The sequence below is a fragment of the Prorops nasuta genome, unplaced genomic scaffold (genome assembly GCF_024137725.1).
Source record: "Prorops nasuta isolate Cenicafe-Biocafe unplaced genomic scaffold, Cenicafe_Pnas_1.2 PNAS00210, whole genome shotgun sequence".
Taxonomy (NCBI): Eukaryota; Metazoa; Arthropoda; class Insecta; order Hymenoptera; family Bethylidae; genus Prorops; species Prorops nasuta.
The window spans coordinates 27,710-46,361 of record NW_027117006.1 but is presented as its reverse complement, the minus strand read 5'-3'; the positions used below and the strand labels follow the sequence as shown (position 1 = coordinate 46,361).

At 37.2% G+C, this 18,652-nt stretch overlaps 3 protein-coding genes across 3 annotated transcripts; all 3 read left to right on the top strand.

Annotated features, from left to right (window-relative positions):
- The first annotated feature begins 7,289 nt into the window (after positions 1–7,289).
- On the top strand, positions 7,290–8,970 carry LOC136785247 (uncharacterized). The gene is made up of 3 exons (XM_066746281.1): positions 7,290–7,500; positions 7,885–8,070; positions 8,582–8,970. Exons 1-3 carry the CDS (start codon positions 7,290–7,292, stop codon positions 8,968–8,970), a joined length of 786 nt encoding a protein of 261 aa, XP_066602378.1.
- Positions 8,971–10,623: 1,653 nt separating this feature from the next.
- On the top strand, positions 10,624–12,672 carry LOC136785241 (uncharacterized). The gene is made up of 2 exons (XM_066746275.1): positions 10,624–11,002; positions 12,335–12,672. The coding sequence occupies exons 1-2, from the start codon at positions 10,624–10,626 to the stop codon at positions 12,670–12,672; spliced, it is 717 nt and encodes a 238-aa protein (XP_066602372.1).
- A 4,974-nt stretch (positions 12,673–17,646) lies between these two features.
- LOC136785240 (uncharacterized) lies at positions 17,647–18,652 on the top strand. The gene is made up of 2 exons (XM_066746274.1): positions 17,647–18,151; positions 18,273–18,652. The coding sequence occupies exons 1-2, from the start codon at positions 17,647–17,649 to the stop codon at positions 18,650–18,652; spliced, it is 885 nt and encodes a 294-aa protein (XP_066602371.1).

Genomic DNA, 18,652 nt, shown 5'->3' with positions numbered 1-18,652 from the left:
TCGACAGTCCGTGAAAAATGAACGCCGGCGCAGCAATATATGTGTGCTATAACTACTATGATCCGGATTGTCAGAGTGAGGGACAGTCCGATGCTTGTAAGTTTGTGTTTGCACGCGTGCAAACGCGTACCGCAAGTAGGTGTATCACTACAGTACCAACACGCTTCCCCTGCACTCTCGATTATACTCCTGCTTTTCGTACACGGATACTACAAGCTTCCCACACACACACACACACACCTATGTTTCGGTGGAGGGAAGGTTTATCGCCTTTCTCGAGCTCGCAAGGGTTTTGCCAAGTTGCGTCGGTGTGCACGCGCACACTGGACAAGCGGAGGGTGTAATAGCGATGGTGATGACTGGCCTAATCACAGTGATCATCCACCGACAATTTTTTGGGTTACGCTGAGCGGATATCCGGGCCGAAGCAATGGTGAACGTCCACGTCGCCACTCTGGACTTACCCGGTTCGTGATCGGTCATCCTGATATTGCATTACCCTCTTCGTCCATTATTTCTATCGACATTCTTTCTTTACCGTAGCTTTTTTTGCCCAGTCTCTCGATCAATTTTACGCCTTTCACTGCTGCTTCCATTGATTCCATTCTTTCCTTTCCGTTTATGCTAATTTCATTTGTTTACTTTTATAGCTTCTTTTATTCCACAATTTTACGTTATTGACACGGTATTCCTGCAATTTTCCACTTTAATTTTATATATTTTTCTCACTCCTATTTCTGCTCGATGTCGTTTACTGAGAATTGTTGTTACTCACTTGTGGTGTTTTTTTGATGCATGGACTCACTGGTTGATAAGACAGGATGCAGTTTTGTTAATCCTTTGAGATTTTTGTGAGTAGGTAGCTTGAATTATCCAAACACCTCGTAGGGTAGTGATGCTTACATTACACTTGCTTCAGAATCTGCAAAAAACTGTGTTACGCTTTAAAATGGTAGTTTCTGAAGAACACCAGATTTAACGCTATTGCACAAAGCAAAGCAGCTACAAATTACTTCATTCTATCTGTCACGTCTGTTACATTTAATTGACAGTCGCTTCATTGGATATACAAGATAAATAAAAGTTGAATTGTGCTGTTTTCAGGTGCAAATTTATATTTTTATTGATTCTCAACAGAGGTAAATTTAAAATTAAATGCCATTGAATTTACGACAGATGAGGAATTTTCGTTTTAGAATATTTACAAATTCTCGCCTGGTATGGATAATTTGGAGTCGATAGACCGAATGAAAATGAGAATACCTAACCTTCGAACGGTCGCATCGACAAATAATCCAGATCGAATTAGTCGAGTCCCTCGTGTATGAAGCGAGCAACCCAGATATCGGTACAGTAGTTTTATTCATATGCCAACGAAGGATATTACTTTGGCTATAAAGAACATAGCAAGGGGTAATTTCACTACTTCCTTCGCGAACCTTTCAGCCTGGACTCTTGAATAATTATTGTGAGAAGTAGGAAAGATAACAAAAAGAAGGATAGATTATTTAGAGCTGGTCGTGTCGCTATGCCTGTTAAGTCACCATTATCATTACGGTTTTCTTTGCGGTTACCGTTCTTTGTTTCGGCGCTAACCGCGTCTATGTACACAAATACAATTATAATTAAGTCAAGCCACTTTATTCACATTCAATGCCAAGGACGGAGCTCGCGATCGCTAATTAGCTCCACATACGAATCCGAGACTTAATGAGATTCATGATTTTCTTCCGATCGAATTTAATCATCCTCGATCCTTCATAAACTTTCTACGAAATTAAAGACTACAAATTTTAATCATTTCCTCTCATCCCACGATCCTCGTATGAGTCTTCCATAAAAATTATATATAAGGAAGCTTCGATTTCATTATTACTATACTTTTTAATTTATCAAATAATTGCAATACGAGTTTATACTTTATTAAGATTATTTATTTGAGAATTTCTATGGAAGCTTGCGTTGCTAGTATCGTAGAAATAATATAGGGTTGACCGAGATTCAATTGAAATGTCCTGTCTCGATAGGCTCTTCAAAGTGATTTTACGGTGATAGACTTTAGAGCGGAGCAGTTTTATTAGGGATTTTATTGATTGGAGATCGATAGCAGGAACGAGAAAAGAGATGTTTCGGTATCCCCGAACGACGAGGTGTTAACGAAACCACTGAGAAAGAAGCAGTCGAGTGTGAAGGGAATTGGATCGATAATGAACGCTCGATGGATGGTGCGCTCTCTCACGGAGGAATCGTCATCAATGATGATGAAGCCGATGATCTATTTATCCCGCTTGAAAAATTCGAAGGGAAGCATTTGCGCGACGAAACAATTGACCAATCCGGTGTAGCCAATGTTCGAAAGGACTCGCTCACAGGCCAGGAATAAAGGAAGAGTCTTTCGTCACGCGTCAGTACCGAGATAGATGGCGGACTTATGGGGCCTTTTCTCTTACCGCTATATAAACTAATCGACCCACCTGCTCCTGATGTCAGTTAACATTTTATTTGCGAGCACATCTGTGCTCTCTTTCCATTCTCAATAAATACTTGCTATTAAGTACACGGCATTTGGTGAAGGATCACGAAACTCCGATGAAAGAATGATGCTTATTCTCTATGCACTACTGTTCTTTCCTGTATTTGGATCGATGGAAAACCTACAGACCACCAAAGCGGACCATTTTGGAAAGCTAAAAACGATATCATCTTTGAGCCCGTCAGATCGAGTTTCCGAAGGATTACTAAACATCGTGGATGCTTTTCTACCAATCTCTAAATCGTTCGGTGATACTGAAGGTATGTCCTTAAAATTTTTTATTAATCAAGAGACGTGGTTAGTTTCTCGATGTCAAATAATTCTAACAAGCCGTTGATACATATATGATTAACAGTAGAATATAAATTTAAATTAACATAATAACCAGTGCATTTCATCATGTTTAATTAAATATAAATATAATTTTTGCATTCTGATAAATGTTACGAATGATAATTAGTTTTTATCATCTTCAAACATTTTTTAATTTTTTTTCGAGAATCATTAATCTTTTGCACGCGCGAGAATATAGCCAAGTTTTATCGAGAACGATCGTTTGAGTACGAAGAACGCAGTTTATGAAATTATTAACCTTTGCCTTTATAAAATCTTTGCAAATTTGCATTATCCGATTAATAAATCATTCGAATTTTACTTACATATATTATAGTATCCAACAGTCATTCATCATGAGACCGCAGACTTTACATGAGTATTGAATAACCTGAAATTATAAATGTATTACACTTGTTAAAATTATTAGTATTAAATATGTTAGAGGTGTATTATTATTCATACTATATTTATAATTATGGTGTATGTAATTTGTGACATATGATTTCAGGTCGTAGAAGAAAGCACAAGCTCAATAAATACGTGCTGCCTCTGATTGTAGGTTTCTTGCTTATCAAGTCAATTTTGTTGCCTATTGCCTTAAAAGCTTTAGCTGTTTTAAGTGGTAAAGCTGTTGTCCTTAGTTTGATGAGTCTCATCTTGGCAGCTATAGTGGGCCTTAAAAGAGTGGCCCAAAGCTCCTACGGACATAATTATGACTTGGTTAACTTATCAGCTGGAAAATATAGACGAAAGGATGTCGCACTTGATATTGCGGACGAAGGAGAGGATACTGAACCATATAAATATTATAGAGACAGACGCAGAAAGAAATAAAGGTTTTTTTAAACAAAATTGAATCAATTTTCTCCCAATTCTTTTCTAAAATCTTATGGTCAATTCGTTTAACTTCTTATAAGATACATATCGATAGAATTAAAAACGTAAAAGAAAATGAAATAGATTTGATAATTTTTAATTTATGAAATTAGAACAGTTTTCTGGATGAATAACATAAATAAAGTTTATTTAGGGCGTATCGTAGAGAAAGCTTGAAGATTTTCCTGTAACTATGCATATATTGTAATTTCAAATAATAACTTTCTTGTTGCTAGAAAAGAGTAGTTAAATTAACATAATAGAATCCGGAAAAGTAATTTAAATTAAGCACTATAAGAGAAAACGAACTTTAAAGAAAAAGTGTAATTTTTCTACAATTATTATAAGGTATAGCTCTTGCAGTTTTATTTTTATAATTTAATAATAACATAAATGAAAAATTGAATAACCTTGATGATACAAGGGGAATTGATTTAAAACACTTTTGATTGTATTTCAGTTTTGGTTTATTTAATTTTTTACTTGTTATACTGGAAAAAGTGTTGTGTAATGTGATAGTTTTATATTTAAATAAAGGCTAAACGACAAAATTATTGAATGTTGAAGAAGAAAACTCATTGATAAAGAGCGAAAGAAAGAAGACGAAATATAGTACAAGTATACATAGAGGACACGCCTATTGGGTCAGCGACCTTTTGGTCTTCGGGTTTACTATATCCAATCTATCTCAAAAGTACTGAGAGCCTCATAAATATTTAATGGATCTTCATAATCTTTTAGCTATTAAATCAAACACTAAGGCAAATGCTTCGAATCATAAAAATAGATTTTTTACGAGTATTGTTCTTATTTATAATAATTTATCATCTAATTTTTTAAAGAGAAAACACTCGAACTGTCTTATTGAAAGCGTTAATTTTGCAAAACTGCTTTTACTCTTGGAGGGTAAAGTAAGATTTCTGCATACATTTGTGAAAGAGTAAGATACATCACTGTGTGTTTGAAGTTCATCATCCATAACTTTACCGACAAAAAGTTTCTCCGTTTAACGCACTTGGAATTTGATTATAAAGTAAGAAGACTGGGTCGCATTCTTGTTTTCTCTTTCGGTAAATGGGCGTCATTTTTTAGTCACTTTTCTTTTCCGGATTCGCAGCGATAGTTTGACATGCAATAGAGTAGAATGTTTAAGAGACAGAGGCGAATTCATCATTATCGTGAACCGTGTGGAATTTCGAATACCAAGGACGAAAAACGGGGAAGTATTAGAGTCGACAGCTTCATAACCCAGAAAATCAATCGCGAAAATGTAGTGGATGTTTCATAGCCGGATATACCGTTAAAGAAAGATGACGAAGCCCGGTGCTGTTAAATATTTAAAGATTCTTGGACTACAATGGAACGCGTATTGCTAATAAGGCGTACCCTCACCCCCTCTTCAAAAGCAGCTATCATTCAGACACCACCCTCAATTATTTTAGCATTTTCGAGTACTCGCGCAGCTAATACTAATTCTTTATGTGCGTATTTTACACGAATCCCCTTGATCCTCAAGAAAATAATAATTGATTATTTACGATCAGCGGAATCTGCAAGAAGAACTTTCTCTTTTAACGAATCTTTTCAGTACTACATTGTAAGTGAACATTTCCATGTATAAATATGCATAAACGAGCATTATAGCAAATTTTCACACCTTACGAATCATAATAACTGTGAATAATCTGTTGTACGCGTCTCAATACGGGTCATTTATGCTTGATAAAAATCTAGAGAACGTAAGTACGAAGAATGTGTTATTCTGCAAAGGCTTCACTTCCAAACTCGTCAAGATTGTAAATGATAAGCTTTATTAAAAATTGTCACACTGGGTCTATGCGAGGATTCAATTATTTTCAATAATCGTATATTGAAAGTTAAATTTGATGAAGCCTATCGGGTTAATTGTCAAATTTCTTAGTTTTAATTGTATATATTCTAAGTTATATAAGAAAACCCGTTGAGGAAACGTAATCTCTTAAGGTTCACGCGTTACCGGCTAGCGTCTCTGGGTCAAGGTAAACAGCTCGATGCACGTGATGACTGGATACAAGGGCCTGAAAAATCGTCGAGCTTGGTACAGACACGCGCATACACGAACACACATGCACTCGCACTTTCTCCTACCGACCCTTTACGCGTTTAAAACGTAAAGTACTTACCTAATACTTGATGCAGCAGGCCCTGGCATTGTTATTATCTAGTGACAGGCATGTGCTGTCAGGTGCAGCTGTAGTTTCCAACTGACTTGGCAAGTAACGACGCTCTCGTGTATGTATATGCACGCGGATGCATATAACACCTCGTACAGTGATTGGCACTGTTTGTCGTTACAGAGTCTGCCTGCTTGCTCTTACCTACACACACATTGTTAGAAACTGCCTGATTTTCAGTAACCACTAATTTACGCGACAGGCAATACGAAGATATTCTGCACTAAAAACGCTTGAGGTTGTAATAAAGAAATGTGCGGTGAAGAAAAAGCAGCTTCATTGTTGCTTTTATGCCGCTATGCATGCTTAATGCAGTCCCCAAGCCGCATTTGGTTGGACAATTTTTTCGATACCCAAAATATACCCGCGCATCCTATTCTTAATTAATTTGATTATCGATGGAGATAATAAACATACTATTATAGTCGACTAATTTGAATAAAGCTTTGCGTTTTATGAATTTTTACCTTTTACCCCCTTTACATACTAATTATTCTTCATCAATATTTATCAAATCAAGTTAGAGGTATTTTCTCAAATTCCTGGTCCAATTAAAACATTTTCTTGACAGCTCTGCTTGTTCCTGGGGCTACGAATAGCGTTAGAATTTAACTGTGAGCATAGTTGGATGAATTTAGACCTTTAATCGTGAAATAGCACGTTTGTTACGTGAATGATTGAGGTTTACCCACACATCGTGATGTACTTATGTAGGTCAATGGACGTATTAGAAATATGACACATTGAATTTTGGGTTGGCTCGTACCTTTGACTATAAGCCCCGATAATCCTCATAAATAATAAGATTGGAAATACCTGCCCAGTGTGGAACTGCTTCTAACCCGATTTCCTTATTAGGGCAAAGATACTTAATAAACGCATCGGAAGATCACTGGACCAATGAAGTCCTGGAATCCCTAATGGTCCAGGTTACCTCTCCTACTGACCCAAATACTAGGGGCCAGGTACACGTATGCACTTACACACGGTGAGGCTGGATAGGAATAGGGTCCGCCCAACGCAGACGCGTAGCACGAGAGGTGCGTTTGTTTAAAAAATTATCGAGGAAAGTTTTGTGGGGAGGTGGTCTCGTCGACTCCAAACGTAGATGAGTGCGCACACCTTGCGTCGTTGACTTCGTCATCGTCACACACATAAGAATTATGGGGTGGTGGGGGTACAAGGGGTCCTCCCTGGAACGCCTATAAAGATTCAAGCCTAGCAGGGCCAAGTCACACTTTACTCTGAAAATTTTCCGAGGACCAAGTGCACCGATCGACTGCTCGTGCGTTTCTCGTGAAATTCGAAAAGTCCAGAAATCCCCAGGAAAGATGAACAAGTTATTCGTGTTGGGACTCCTCGTTGCGTCGGCATTAGCCGTACCTACACCAGACACAATCAGCCAGAGCCTGGATTGCCTTCAGAGGGAAGACGAGCTCTTCAGCTGCATCCTTGTTAAAAGTGCAAATGCTCTCGAAAGAGCAGCCAGGTCCGCCGACCTCCAACTCATCGATGGAGTCACTTTCATTCGGGAAACGCCAAGTAAGTTCAACAATTCCTAAAAGTCTATGAATAATATCCAGTCTTTATAGATTTTAAACACGAATTGCTTTTGTAAATAATAAACTTATTAACACTTATTTTCTTCTTCTGTATTTTTGTTTGCTTATTTGCTGTATGACTGAATAGAACTCACTTGCGGAAAGCAAATCTTGTCACCTGTGAGCCGTGAAAATGTGCGATGTATCGATAATTCAACAGTTCTGTAAAATCCAAATTTTTGGCTTTAAGGAGTAAAATAGAAATGTAAAATAGTAAAAGTTGGACAAGTTTCATGTTAAATTGGGCAACGTTTTTATTCTCAAAAGAGTAACGCGTTTCGTAGGATCAGGGTCATTCGTAGAAATAAGCTTTCTTTCGTTTCAGTGGAACGCAGCGGTAAAAGCCTGAAAACCGAAGTTGAGATCATGAATGAATTGCCACGTGACACGTCAGACAGAACTATCAAGTTAGCCAGTATGCTGTACGAATCTGCTATGTCCTTCTTCAAGAGCCACAGCCTGAAATTGAGCATGCCCGAGGAAGGATCAGTCTCTCGTGCTCTCTCCGAAGGTATTTAAAAATAATTTGCTAGAATAGAAGGAATCGCAGTTACGTAATTCCCCCCAAGCCTCCTTTATCCCTTTTCCACAATATCCCCTGTGATATTACAAGTCAAGCGTTGCAATGTCACAGATTCACTACGTCACTTTTATGTAGAGGAGAATATGCTCTTCATCGTTCCTTTCACCTTCGTAATATCTACATGTACCAAGCCTACCCCATTCCGGACAAACTCGTTTTTCAAGGAATGGCATTTGCTTTCTTCTTCCCACTTCACTCCGTAATGAAATTCTCGAAAAGTGTATACTAAAAATGGACAACTCTTTCAAACGTGACAATCACGTGGAAAGTTACTTAGGAGAACTGTAATTGTGAAGTTAGTTAAAAAAGGAAAAGTAATTAATTATTCTTAGTACCACGCATTATTAGAAGCTTGAATAAACCATAAAAGACACTATGAAGAATAATAATAGTTTCGAGCTTAAAATAAATCAGGTAAAAAAAGGATTTAATTTTGCAGGACGTGGAAAGATCAAGAAGGTGATCCTGCCACTCATCGCTGCAGCTGGAGTAAAGATCTTCGCCCTTGTACCAATCTTGCTCGGTGGGTTGGGTCTGCTCGTTCTGAAAGCTCTGTTCGTTGGAAAAATCGCCCTTTTGCTCGCTGGAGTTTTGGCCTTCCAGAAACTTTTCGGTGGTAGTGGTGTGACCGCTTCAAGCATCTTCGGCAAGAATCCCCAGCCTTCCAACGGATGGTACGACCCTGCTCCTCAGGCTTGGGCAGGTGGTGCATCCGGAACTGGCCAATCACAGGGCTACTACAAGCGCAGCTTCGACATTGCTGCCTCCAAATCTGATGCCCACAATATGGCATACGCTGCTCAAATCCCCATCAACGAGGCTGCTTAAGCCGTGCTCTCTCATTCAACTTTTTCGTGCCATTTGCGAAAATCGATCGAATTCGAGAAGCCATCTCAAGGACTGATCGGCTCAGTAAGCAGGGCCGCTAGATTAGTATTTATACCTAATTATACGTAACTTATGCATCTTTATATAATTTATTCAACGATTTGTGTTAATAAATTATTCTTACAAATACTCAAAACACTTTTTATTTGCTTCTTCTCCCATTATACCCAATAGTTTAAACAACTTATATTTATATATTTGATCCAAAAGATTACGTATTCTCGCGAGAGACAAATACTTTTGGAAATTAAACCATTTATGGTGCGATGCGCTTCAAGTTCAAACGGATACTGATGTAACTCGTAATAAATAACCGTGCTCCGTAGAAAGTAAGAATTACATCGATTTGAAGGAGAAACGCGATCCTTCGGTAAGATTAGATTTTCTCTCAGCTGATAATAATTGAAGTTCGATGTCGTGTATCGAGATTGGATGAGAAACTGGTTGATCATAGCTCTCGTGTTTATGCAACTGTTTCATATAGGGAAATCCATCATCGAGCTAATGGGAAAGTGAGAATTTCTAATGCAGTAGAATAATCGATAGACTTTTTCTTCAATAGAAACTGTACAGAAGCACTCCAATTGGTGGAGAAATATTGTCATTTTCGTGACGCTCTAGCAATGACAACGGGAGCAAGCTCATATGCGATTCCAAGCGTATATGGGTGTACCTTTAGCTCATTTGCACTCCAACGTGGTATTCGATCGTTCCCTCTCTCTCACACGCACGCTCTATCCATCTCTCTCCTTCTCGCTCCACCCGCAACCTCGGCCTTACCATTTCTCTCTTTTACGTGTCTTCCAGGCACGAGGATTCGGGCCACAAGTTTTGCATGCCTTGCCGTGTCGCGACGGACACGGAAATCTAATTTTGCACCTGAAAGTCATCAGCGCCTGTCACGTCAATGTACACACGTCGTAAATATATCGAAGTTGAAATTTCTGCCATTTTCAGCAGCGTGAAAATGACACGCCTGCGAGAATCCACACCAATGAATGGCCGGATTGTTTTCTCGTTAGTAGAAAGTACCTAGCCTGAAAACTAATATTGATTTAAGCCAGCAAATAAACTTATGCACACACGAGCATTATACTTTTCGCCTTAAATGTTAAGCCAATATTAATACTCAAATATACTATGAGAATTACTGACAATGACTGTGAAACAAATTGTTGATTGGTTTGGTGCAAATATTTATAGCTTTTAGTAGAGTAACGTTAGTATCTCGTTTCTTTTGGGGGATGGGAGGGGGGGGGGGGGAGGGTTGATAGAGCAGCCCGGATTAATTAACATCATATCAGATCTCGGATCATTAGAAAGTGATTGCGGTTAAAAGGAAAATTTGTTCATTTTCTACGTCACCTACAATATGCAACGATTACAATTGGAGGAGACCGCGGAATTAAAATTCCCGACACCACGATACTGTATGTCGCTTGCCAAATGGTTCACTATAGCCCCACCTCTTCTCTTCAATGGACGATATAAAAGAAAACTAGCCCCTGGGGCGAAACAGTCAAAATCGTTACTTCGTTCGCGAGACCGCATTATCGATTTTTTTATAAAGGGCCATCGTAACGATTCGCTGAAATGAAGACTAAAATATTGCTCGTCTCTTTGTACTTGGTGGCTGCGGTCTCAGCTAATCCAACTACGGTACAGGAACCTAAAACTGTGGAACAGCTCGAATCAAAGCTTACAATGGAGATGGACAGCTTGGAACAGAAAGATTCCATTAGTCTGTATGGTGATATGATTACGTTGGAAAAAATTCCTGTGACAATAGAGCCAGAAGAGTCTAGTGCAGAAGCCGATCCATTAGTAAGCAGAATCGAAAAGTTCTTGAGGACTCGCAAAGTCCAAATAAATTTACCAAATGATGGATCGACTGCTGATTATTTCGGTCGTGCTCTCGGGACGAAGGAGGTTGGAGTAAAACTGAGAAGCTTAACAGAAGGAGCGTCTGAAGGTAAAGTAATTAATTTTAAAATATCTTCAAATGTGTAATTGGAGTTAAAACTTAAACATTTTGTACCTTTTATTTTTATTATTTTTTAAGTGATCTTTCAATCTTTAAAGAATCATACATACATCTCTTCATGTAAAAGTAAAATAAATTTTTATTCGTTGGTAAATCTTTAAATTAACAATATATTGGCAAATAGAATTTCAAATATTTTAAGATGAATATGTATGGAGACTATTACTTGTTTTGTCACCTATTAAAAGTATCAAAACATGTTATATATCAGAATTGAGAATTTATATATGATATTACATGATTTATATATATAAAAACTACTATGCAACAGGTGCATGCACCTACAGGTACAATTCTCGGTGCATTGAATGACTATAAGATAAATTTAAGTAGAAATCATACTGGATATAAAGCTTGTGCATCATATGGAAGGAAAACTATTCCTTCAGCATGAAGACTCGTGTTCATGCGCATCTGAGTGAAATATGATAACATCATCAACCGAGACACAATCTTATAGTACCTTGCCTTTCAAAAGTTCCACCAATAAGCGTGAAGTAAGTCATGGTGGTAGAATATCATTGGTGAGAAAGTAGGACTTCCGGTGCCTTCTTTTCTGATTGGCTGTGACACGTGAGAGCAAGGATAGAATGTACTTCATCTTTCTCGATTTGACAAATCTCTATTTTTTCTTATAGATAACGATAAGCCAAAAAAAATATATCGTTATTCCTAAAATATTCTTTGACTAAAACTTATTCCACATTTTTTCGTTCAGCTTTTAAAAGAAGAAATAAATAGGGATGGGGAGGGTGGGAGTAAGAGCGAGAAGATTGTTTTAAGAGGTGTGCCACTTCCATGTATCCGCTACTGAGAGGATCGAGAAAGGGCGAGGAGGAATAAAGTGGGACGCGTTTGGATGGGATTCCGGGTTTGTGGGACAGTCGCCCCGAAAGTAATCGAAAAGAGGACCTTGAACGAGAGTGTCGTCTGTCAAGGAAAGTTGATTTGGGGATAAGTGCCCATTAGAGATTGCTAGAAACAATGAAATCCTGTCAGCGTGTAATTTTTATATTGAGACGATAATAAAATATATAAATAATGCTTGGAAAGAGCACAATTATTTAATTTATTAATTAATGCACCATAGACAGTTGTTAAAACTATATAACAAATATGCTTGGTTAATAGTTTGTATAAAAATTTTAACTATTCTAAAAATGTATTATTGTTATTAATATATACTGTAGTTAAGAGAGTTAAAATGATAAAATAAGCATTGACTAGACAAATCTAAATACACTTTGTTTTATTTTCCAGCTCGTACAAAATTGAAACGGATCATCTTACCTGTACTTTTGGCGTTAAAACTGAAGGCACTTATTATTTTGCCTATTGTCATTACTATAATTGGATTGATAGGCCTGAAAGGTCTTGGTGCAGGTTTAGCAGCTCTCTTCCTATCGGGAGCAGTGGCCCTTAAAGCCATATTAACGCCGCCACCACCATACGCAGCTAGAGTTAGTTATGGGATCGTGAAACCACATGAAATTCATCATGACCACTGGCACAGGTCACAAGAAGAAGTTAACGAACCCTACAAAGGCTGGGCACCAGAATACAACGCAGATCAGTATCAGTATCATGAAATTCCTTAAAATAAGCAGTAAATTTTATCACCCATTCCATCACATTCATTTTATTTATTATTCTTTATCGTTATGTACATCATTTAATAAAAAGTTGATCATTTTTTATACTATATATTTACGTATACGTATATAAAATTGCTTTTTTTAAAGTAACCCATGCACCTGAGCTACATACGATTCTTTTGGTTTTATTTTATTTATTTATTTTTTTCGTTTTGTGTAAAATCACAAATTGGCCATGGCAGATAATTTTCGTCATACATCGCATAGCAGTTTTTCTGACACATGGACAACCGTGAGAAAAAAAAGGAAGAGATGAAGCAGGTATCTCATAAGCAGGTTATTCAGTCAGACGAAAAGGCTAATGACCTACATAAGAGACGGTGGATATTGGAGGGGACGGATTATGAGAGAGACTTTTGGAGGGGAGGAAAAGAAAGATGGGAGCAAGGTGGGGGAGTAGGAAGGGTTGAAACGAGGTCAATGTGTCGCATGGTGGGAACACGGATCTCCATTGCTATTGGTACAGAAAATTCCCCGCTTCAAGTTCACCGGTATCAAGGTCAGTATGTCATTGCCTCCACGTGAAACTCCACCGTCCGCATGTTTTGCCTTCAAGAGGAACGTCCCTGACTTTCAAAGTGGGGAGGCCGAGTAACGGGATCGGTTGTGATTATATCGACTACAGTACATGCTTAAGTGGGGTTAACCTCTCGCTGTGTATATATACTTCAACCGAGAGGACAGCACTGTCGAGACGAGTAGAACTTCAACCAAGCCACATCTATTTGCCGCCCAATGATAAATCCAAACACTTACAAATTCTCTGTAACCAAAGATATTCTCCATTCAAGGAACTTTTATTTATATTTGTATTACACTAGCATCTTTTGTTTATTTCATTGAAATTATTAGTTTATATTTTAAAAGTAAAATCTATAAAATATTTACTATTTTCGTAGTGTTTTTTTCTCTTATAACAAAGGAAATAAGAAGTTTTCGTTAACGATTTTTTAGTATAACAATGCTTTTATTCAAGTATATTTTTTCAACTATTAAATTAATAATTATGAAATTAATTTTTGAGTTCTAAAATTAATTAAATATTCTAAACTACTAATTATATAAAATTTGGAAAAAGCTTTACGATCATTATTTATATTAATTGATATGACGTAATCGTGAACGACTCATGTTTGGTGGGAATAGCTCGATATCAAAAAAGAGTATTCGGTTTAGAGGTCAATTTGTTAAAATTGTTATTTTTTGTAAAATATAACATTGGAATATAAACAGACTTTTCTTGGTTTAATTTATAGCATAGTGTTTCACGATAATAAAAACCCACTATAAACGATTAGAAAAAAATACAAACAAAAGGATGAAAGTATGTTAGATATATATTTAGAATTTTAGGCTTTGCTACCAACACGCTAGAAAAAGAATGTCTAATACTATTGACAGTTTACATATATCTAAAAGCAATTTATAAACAAAAAACAAGAATGTTTTATGGTATGCCATAAACATTAGCTACTTATAAAAATGTCAAAGTATTCGAAAATCCTTATCCTCCTTTAAATATAAAATTGTTGCTAGCGCGTCTAGCCTCTCAAGACCGTTACTCAGTTGTGCAGAAACTTAAAGTTTTCCACAGGTATAGCAATTGTTTGAATGACTGACTTGCCACGCAATAATTATGTACATCGTTACGCTGTTAAAAAGGGGACCTGTATTTAGTTGAGCTACTTTAGCTGCAATGACCGATATAAGCATAATTGGTATCTTACTATATTCGCAAAAGAAGTATTTTTTCGAATACCGGTGATCGTCGCCCCAATGAGATTATTACCTATGCGTTATTACTTTGTGGGACATAAAGAGAAAATGCTTAGGAAATTTTTTTTATTCATCTTCCTTCGAACATCCATGGAATGGTCGTAAATTGATGGATATGTTGAATGGCCAGTGAATCGTCTCGCAGCGTCAGGCTCCTCCGCTTTTTTGTTGTTTGCTCTTTTGAATGGAATATGAAGCAAAAATATACGCAAAACGTTAGTGTCTATGCTTGATTCGTGCTTCCATTATCTAAATGCAGAGACACGATACGTCGCGTCAAGAATAGATCGATCGTGAAACAAACGGAAAAATGTTTGGAGGAAAAAATTGTGGGTAACATCGACCGCATATCGGTCCAATTGCAAGATGGATTGAATACGGAAGAATCAGTGGTCTACAAATTTGATGATCAAGCAACGAGAGTACAACGACCATTGTCAATACATTTTCTTCTCGATTGGTCTTAAATTTATTATACCGTGAAGGTAAACTTATTTCATAATTCGTGACATAAATTACAATAATCCATTTTATAGCCTATTTTATAGGAAATTATATTACGAAGTTAAAAGAATGTGTCATTGAATTTTATATTTTTTATTAATTTTCTCCTGTCTGTATTAAAATAGATAGGGAAGGGATATCAATTCCAGCATTATAAACTATTGAGAGTTGAAATTTTTTCTCCAGTGTATAAAAGCTAACTAGGGTATTTTTCTTAGGTAGGTAGAGAGAGAAATGAATATCCAAACTACTAGATTAATGGTGCATGAATTCATTATTTTTCATACAATTTCTCAATATGAAAGAATTGTAGTCATTAAATAGTGATAATGCTAGTGTTTATGCATAGACTTTCAAATTATATAGCACGTCAGTTTCAAATAATATCATGCAGTAACAAGATAGCCCTGTTAAAATGAAATTTATTATCTGCTGGTATTAATCTTTAAATAAAATTTTAATAACTTTTTCAATTTTGCTTAATATAATAAATAAATCTTATAAGAGCGTATTAATTCTGAAGCAAAATCAACTATTACAAACATTGGATAGAAAAAAAAATAAGGACAGTATCGAGTATCAAGAAAATTACTCTTTGCATATTAGTATCCGATGAAGGTTCACAAAATAAACAACAGTAAATTGCCCTCATACTTTGATAAGTAATAAGAAAATGTGCGGATTAGAGGCTAGAAGTAAAAGGCAATAATTAAACACCGTTAATTATTCCTATACATATTACTTCATTGAATGCTCGACTTGACAGTTCGCATACTGCAATAAAATATGATAGCACCTTTCACGTAATTAAACGATCTACAAATAAAAAAAAAATACTTTTCCAATTATAGAACAATGTAATACCTATTATATAAAAAAGAGACTGTCCCTAATTTAATATGTAACAATCGGTAGTTAAAAATGGTATGCAGATCGATAACGATTGTAATAAATAGAACGAGGTGTTTCTAATAGAATCAGTCAACTATATAATATTTATTCTACTGAAAAATTTTATAGAATTATTTGATCTTCTTATCTTATATATGATTTCCTACAAAATACCAGAAAGGTTACTAAGTATAAATAGACCAGAGATGCGTTCGAAAGGTGCAAGATCCTATTCGTTTATATCAATTCTTATATGATTGAGTGTATTTGTGCATTTGCCAGGCTCCAGTAGCTTGCATCGTAAAGTCGATACACTTGAAAAAGAAATTCGATGCGTAAGGGGGGAGGTATGGCACGCATAGTTTGTGACCCAGGATACAGGAATTATGTTAGACCAAACCCTCGAGGGGGGAGTCGAACATTCTCCAGTGCATTCATAGTTTGGCACGCAGGTGCTTCGTTTTGAAGGCGTGCCTATGCAAGTGAAGGTGCGCTAAGAAGAGCGCGATCGTTTATGCATAGGTTCTTTGGCGGAGCTCGTAAAATTATTGGACATATACTTTCTCGTCGTAGGATCCGTTTGAGCGTTGCTCGAGCGTGGCACTCGAAAATCGTAACTTTTCGCACTATATCTTCGTCCAAAGTAGGTTGCACTCAGTCGATCGCGAATAATGCGTTTCTTTTACCTCTAATATTCCAGTCCTTCCAACCTTTACCGAGCTGACGATCGATGTACTTGCCTCGTTTCTTCGATTTCACTCTCAAGATGGAAAGTAATCCTACCGGATGCACAACTATAAAAAAAAACGCTTTTGTAATTGATGTAAAATCTGGAGTAATTTCACCCTCATTTGGAATGTGATATCTGCTCAAATTGGACGCTGGGAAGTATAATAATCTATTAACTGCGCATTGCGTTAGCGCGAGTTATCTTATCTGTAATCATGCATACCTGTAATAGCTGTAATACAGATCTTGGTGCAAATGCAAAGTAAATTCTGGTATTAACTCAACAATTTATTCAAAGAAATTATGAAGTATGAATGGATTCGATCAATCAATTGTCTTCTTCTTATTTTTCTTGCGTATGTAACAGTATCCTACCACAAGTATCCATAAATACTTTCTAGATAATTTTGCAATTATTGGTGAAACGAATCAAACTGGACGAAATGGAAACTTGACGAGGATCGACGAAAGTGTTTTGCTTAAAAAAGCCAGACGATAATTTTTAATAAGTTCTAAAAGATGAAATGAAAATAACAGAAGCAGATCCAGAAATGGGGAATGGAGTAGTTTTTTGAGAACGATTTCGCGGATAGCTATCGTAAAACTAGATGAACGAGATCGTTGCGCAAACAAGTGATCCTCGTTCTTATCGGATTCGCGCAGGAAGTTATCTAGAAGTGAGGGGATCGCATTTTTTTTTAAATTCGACAGAGATTCGAATTCTCCGCTCTATTTGATACTCCCTCCTCTAGCGACGTCATCAAAGAGAATAGACCTGCCTCTCTCATCGTCGTTCATCGCCTCTTGGAGAATGTATGAACGACGAAAGGCAAAAAGGAATAAGAGCTATGGATAGTCGCTCTATATATATACTGGAACTATCACGAGTCCTATGTTCAGTGCACAGAACGCGTTAGGCTTGCCGGTATCTCGAGATCTTTCGGGGTACCAAAAATAATAGATCATCATCGGTATTATATCGATACCGCAGTCAAGCACCGATCCAAAGATTCTACCATGAAGACTAACTTCGTTAGTTCGAATCGCGGACGTTGTCTGCTGATGTTGAGCCTGGTCCTGGCGATTGGCTGCACGAACGCGGAAATCGGCAGGACTTCGCGGCAAATGGTGGAGGATACCCCGGAAAAAATTGCGCCAACCTTCAACAAGGACTGTAACAAATCTTACAGTTCCACGTGCCTCAAGTTGGATGTTGTATCGTTTTTGGATAAATTGTCCGAGCAGGATAATATTGGAATTCTGCCAGGTGTATCCGTGGTTAAGGAGAATGGATCAGCGAACGTACCGGCAAAGGACGTAGTCGCCAACCTTGCCAGAGACTTCCCGAACGACGTTGATAAACGATTGGACGCGTATCTCATACACAGGATTGGAGCTTACCTGAGTAGTCATTCGATATCTATCAAACTGTTCGATGCTAAGACTTTTGAAGCTGCCAGGAACTTTAACGAGGATACTCTGGTAAAATTTGGTTTGAGTGATAATGAGACCACTGAAACAGGTGAGGAAGTATATCTTCATTACGATTACGTCGAAATGAAGTTTGTAAAGAAGAATTTGGTTAAATTAATTGATTAGTGTCAGGGTTATTATAGCAATAAAAATAATGAACGATTTTACAGGACGTAAGAAGAAAGGTGGTTTGGGCGGTTTGATGGTTGGAGTAATGATGATGAAAGGAATCCTTGGATCGGTAGGATTTGGTGCCTTGGCTCTATTGGCAGGAAAAGCTTTAATGACTGGTTTGATGGCCTTAATGTTGTCTGCCATTGTTGGACTAAAATCTTTGGCTGGCGGTGGAGAAAAGAAGACGACTTATGAGATTGTCAGCAAGCCAGTTTATTCCACTGCACATACGCACAGTTCCGAGGAGCATCATTCGCATGGTGGCTATGGACACTCCGGCTATGGACGATCATTAGATTCCGTTCAGGAAACTGTTGAACAAGCGGTTATGAAGTATGGGAATCCACGTGATCGACGATCAATTTTACAAAATTGA

Excerpts from the sequence above, each read along its gene's own strand:
- LOC136785247 (XM_066746281.1), top strand. The coding sequence starts at position 7,290 with ATGAACAAGTTATTCGTGTTGGGACTCCTCGTTGCGTCGGCATTAGCC. Across the intron at positions 7,501-7,884 it reads TTTCATTCGGGAAACGCCAA|TGGAACGCAGCGGTAAAAGC; the intron begins GTAAGTTCAACA and ends CTTTCGTTTCAG. Across the intron at positions 8,071-8,581 it reads CTCTCGTGCTCTCTCCGAAG|GACGTGGAAAGATCAAGAAG; the intron begins GTATTTAAAAAT and ends TTAATTTTGCAG.
- LOC136785241 (XM_066746275.1), top strand. The coding sequence starts at position 10,624 with ATGAAGACTAAAATATTGCTCGTCTCTTTGTACTTGGTGGCTGCGGTC. Across the intron at positions 11,003-12,334 it reads AACAGAAGGAGCGTCTGAAG|CTCGTACAAAATTGAAACGG; the intron begins GTAAAGTAATTA and ends TTTATTTTCCAG.
- LOC136785240 (XM_066746274.1), top strand. The coding sequence starts at position 17,647 with ATGAAGACTAACTTCGTTAGTTCGAATCGCGGACGTTGTCTGCTGATG. Across the intron at positions 18,152-18,272 it reads TAATGAGACCACTGAAACAG|GACGTAAGAAGAAAGGTGGT; the intron begins GTGAGGAAGTAT and ends ACGATTTTACAG.